The sequence below is a fragment of the Triticum aestivum genome, chromosome 6A, assembly GCF_018294505.1.
Source record: "Triticum aestivum cultivar Chinese Spring chromosome 6A, IWGSC CS RefSeq v2.1, whole genome shotgun sequence".
Lineage (NCBI taxonomy): Eukaryota > Viridiplantae > Streptophyta > Magnoliopsida > Poales > Poaceae > Triticum > Triticum aestivum.
In genome coordinates, this window is record NC_057809.1 from 444,534,760 (window position 1) to 444,538,006 (window position 3,247).

Genomic DNA, 3,247 nt, shown 5'->3' on the forward strand with positions numbered 1-3,247 from the left:
GCGATTTGTGACATCAGAAATTCCCGGCGATTTGTGACATCAGAAAGGCCCGGAGCTTACGGACGAACTCGATGGATTGGATGGGTTGATGGAAAAAGGCAGAGCAGGTTCTCACTTTCTTCTCTGGAGTAACAACCCACCCCGATGTGCCGTCCTTGCTACCCCGCTCCTTCCTTCTCCATGATGAAGGGGCTGTTTGGTTTTAGGACTAGCATTGCCACATTTTGCCAAATATTTTTTGCCAAACTTGACTAAGGTTTGTTCATCAAAATGAAAGCCGCAAGTTGGCAAGCCTAAAAAAATCTTGCCACACTCTTTGTGTGTATGCCATGTGGGGTCCAAGTGTGGCTTGCCTAAGATGTGGCTTGAACCAAACACTCACCTAAGTTGATCAAACTTGCCTAACCTTAGATGTGGCAATCTTTGACAAAGTTAGTCACAAACCAAACAGCCCCGAAGAATCATGACTCTTCGCTTCCTCCGTCGTCAAGGCTTTGGTTCATTGCACAATTCAGGCCAAGTGTGAACGACTCCTATATCTCTACTACAAAAGAAAGAAAAAACCTCTCGTGTGACAAGGCTTTGGTTCATTGCACAATTCAGGCACCCGCAAGAGAAGGAAGAAGGACGAGGAATTCAGACCAACCATTGATCCGCCTCTCTTTCTTCTTTCCTTTTCGTCTCAACTCAGTGGCAACGTTCCCACCATTTTCTTCCCGGCGCCGATGCCGAGATTGCCCGCTCTCTTTAAACAAGTTACAACCTTTTGTTCGCTAATGGCGACAAAACGAGTACGGGTATCATTATTTTATGGCCTCTACACTAAACGACTAGTGCGATGCACATGACCACTGACGAGCATAGATGCACACGTGGCTGAGGCAGCCGAAGAAAAATGCTCATGCCCGGAGCAACAACCGTGCATACCAGAGGTTGCAGTTGATCGTGAAGCCTAAGAGGAAATTGCAATAGTCCACAATTGCACCCTCGCCATATCAAGCGTCACTTTCCCGAACTGAGCACTATGACGGGCACTGGAAACAAAATTGAATTTTCTTTTCATTTTTTGCGGGGAAATAGGGCAAACAGAATTGAAGTTGCACGCCAACATACTGCTCCATGAGCTCATGATCTTCCCGGCGTCATGTCACTAATCAGGAGGAGCCTTCAACTATCTAGTGACACCTACATAAAAAGTTGCGCGTACTTTTCCTGCCATTCGAATTGCGCTGCAGATGAGCAATCGCCGAATGCGAAGCAAGAATTTCACCCGTAGCGCAGAGATTGTAGACTGCAGAGATTGCACTTCCGGTTCACCCCGAAACATTGCAGCTCCTAATAAACTAACTAAAGCACTAATTAAAGAAGCACACAGACACAAGAACCACGACCCCTAGACCACCAGCTTGCCTCCATACGCAGCCCAGCCCCAAGGCCCGCAGCACAATCGAGCTCCTAGCGAGCGAGCGCGGCATCTGCTTCATGCTAGGACCAAGTCGGCGGCGGGGCGACCGTCGTCGAAGTTGAGGGCGTAGCTGAGCGCGTCGTAGTGGAAGTTGAAGCGCTCCCGTCTGCCGCCGCCGCCGCGCCACCTGCGCCGCTCCGACTGCAGCCGCCGGATCCCCGCGCGCAGGCGCCAGTACAGGCCCCGGACCAGCTTGCTGCTCCGCCCGCTCGCCACCGCCACCACCCCGGCCTCAACGGTCGCCACCACAGTCGCCATTCTCTTTGCGCGGGTACGGTGGGTGGGGGTACGACCAGACTGCGCTGTAAGCTAGCTAGAGCGGCATGCTCTCCACTCTCTGTGCTGTGCAGTCGTAGGTTGCGCGGCGCAGGCAGTGTGGTGTGGGCAAGAGAGAGAGCGAGGATATGGTGTTGATGTGGTGCGGGGAAAGCGTATATAACGACCTCCCAAGTCGGAACCTTTTGCTCCGTTACGCCATCGCCTCTCTGGCTCTGCCTGCTTCGGTTCATGTCCTGGGTCCAGTACTAGTACCACTCCACTTCGCTAGCTAGTACAGTAGGCAGGTATAGGAATCTTAGCCAAATTTCACCGTAAAACTTCTACTGGTATGCGTTGGACGCTTGTCCTCCCGCTGATTTCTGAGAGGAATTTCAGACTTATCACTGACAGGATACCTGCTTAAGACCTTAAATCTAGTACTAGGTCAAAAAAAATCGGATACAGTATCAACCCTGCACTTGGAGCAGCAAATTTTACTAGATTATAAATACTGGGAAGTGGCTTGTGGAGGCTTTGTGATTGTACATAGCCAGCAGTGCTTGGATTCGACCTTGGGTGCAGCTGTGTACTCTACACACACTGGGGCCAAAAGACATGCGGTGGGAGCACTGGGTTCGGGACAATGGGTCATGGACTGTACCCGTGGGTCACATGGGCGCACTGAGTGAGGCACAGTGGCGGGTGTGGATTCGAGAGACCCTCTGCGGCTTGGGTTCACGGGCCGGCGTGCTCGTGCTTGGACTTTTACGTCGGCGTCAGCCTTCAAACCAGCGGCAGTGGATACCTGCCACGCCATGGAAATTCTCGAGATAAGATAAGAGGTTACCAAATAGTGAACTCCGACGTGATCGCTGCAGGTTTTTGGAGCAGAGCCGCAGGACAGACTGCGCTGGGCTCTTAGTAGGAGTATTGATTGATAGAGCCCGGAACAGTTGGCGGTTGAAGAATCATCCCGTGCTGTGCAGTGCAGTTCTGGCGTCTATTGATTGATATGGCAGGTCAGGTCCATCTTGGGCACTCTTCCGATAATTGAGAGGGTGTCAGCTCAGCTCAGCGTGTTAATGCACGAGTCTTTTCTGTCAGAGCAATGGGTCCGTCCTAGATAGAGTGATACTGTAGTGATAATCTTGGGGCGCAGTAAAATCATTGGTGAGCTCTTAGACCAAGGTGCCTAAAATAATCCGGGCAATTGTCTTGTCACATCCTTCTCTCAACGGACGCATGTATTTTCTACTACTCCTATCTGGGAGTGCAGAGATTGGTTTGACAGAGCCTTGTGAGTAAAGAAGTGCGATACTGCTTGACAGACTCGCTAGTAGAAAAACGGTCATTTATTTCGGTTTGTAAGGTTTATTTGTCTAGCTTGAGGAACCGGGGCTAGAGGATCGTTACTGATGAATCATAGATACACTGTAATCATTTTAGGGGAGGAGGGAGTACTACTTTTGTAAACAAATATATAAGATGTTTTAGGGGAAGAGGAGTAGGAGTGCTCCACCCCTG

At 50.6% G+C, this 3,247-nt stretch overlaps 1 protein-coding gene across 1 annotated transcript; it reads right to left on the reverse strand.

Moving 5' to 3' along the window:
• Nucleotides 1–1,035: 1,035 nt before the first annotated feature.
• LOC123130713 (uncharacterized) lies at nucleotides 1,036–1,884 on the reverse strand. Its single transcript, XM_044550529.1, has one exon. It carries the CDS (start codon nucleotides 1,721–1,723, stop codon nucleotides 1,481–1,483), a length of 243 nt encoding a protein of 80 aa, XP_044406464.1. The 5' UTR covers nucleotides 1,724–1,884; the 3' UTR covers nucleotides 1,036–1,480.
• Between the last annotated feature and the right edge of the window lie 1,363 nt (nucleotides 1,885–3,247).

Bases quoted from the DNA above. Each gene is read 5' to 3' on its own strand.
- LOC123130713 (XM_044550529.1), bottom strand. From the start codon at position 1,723: ATGGCGACTGTGGTGGCGACCGTTGAGGCCGGGGTGGTGGCGGTGGCG.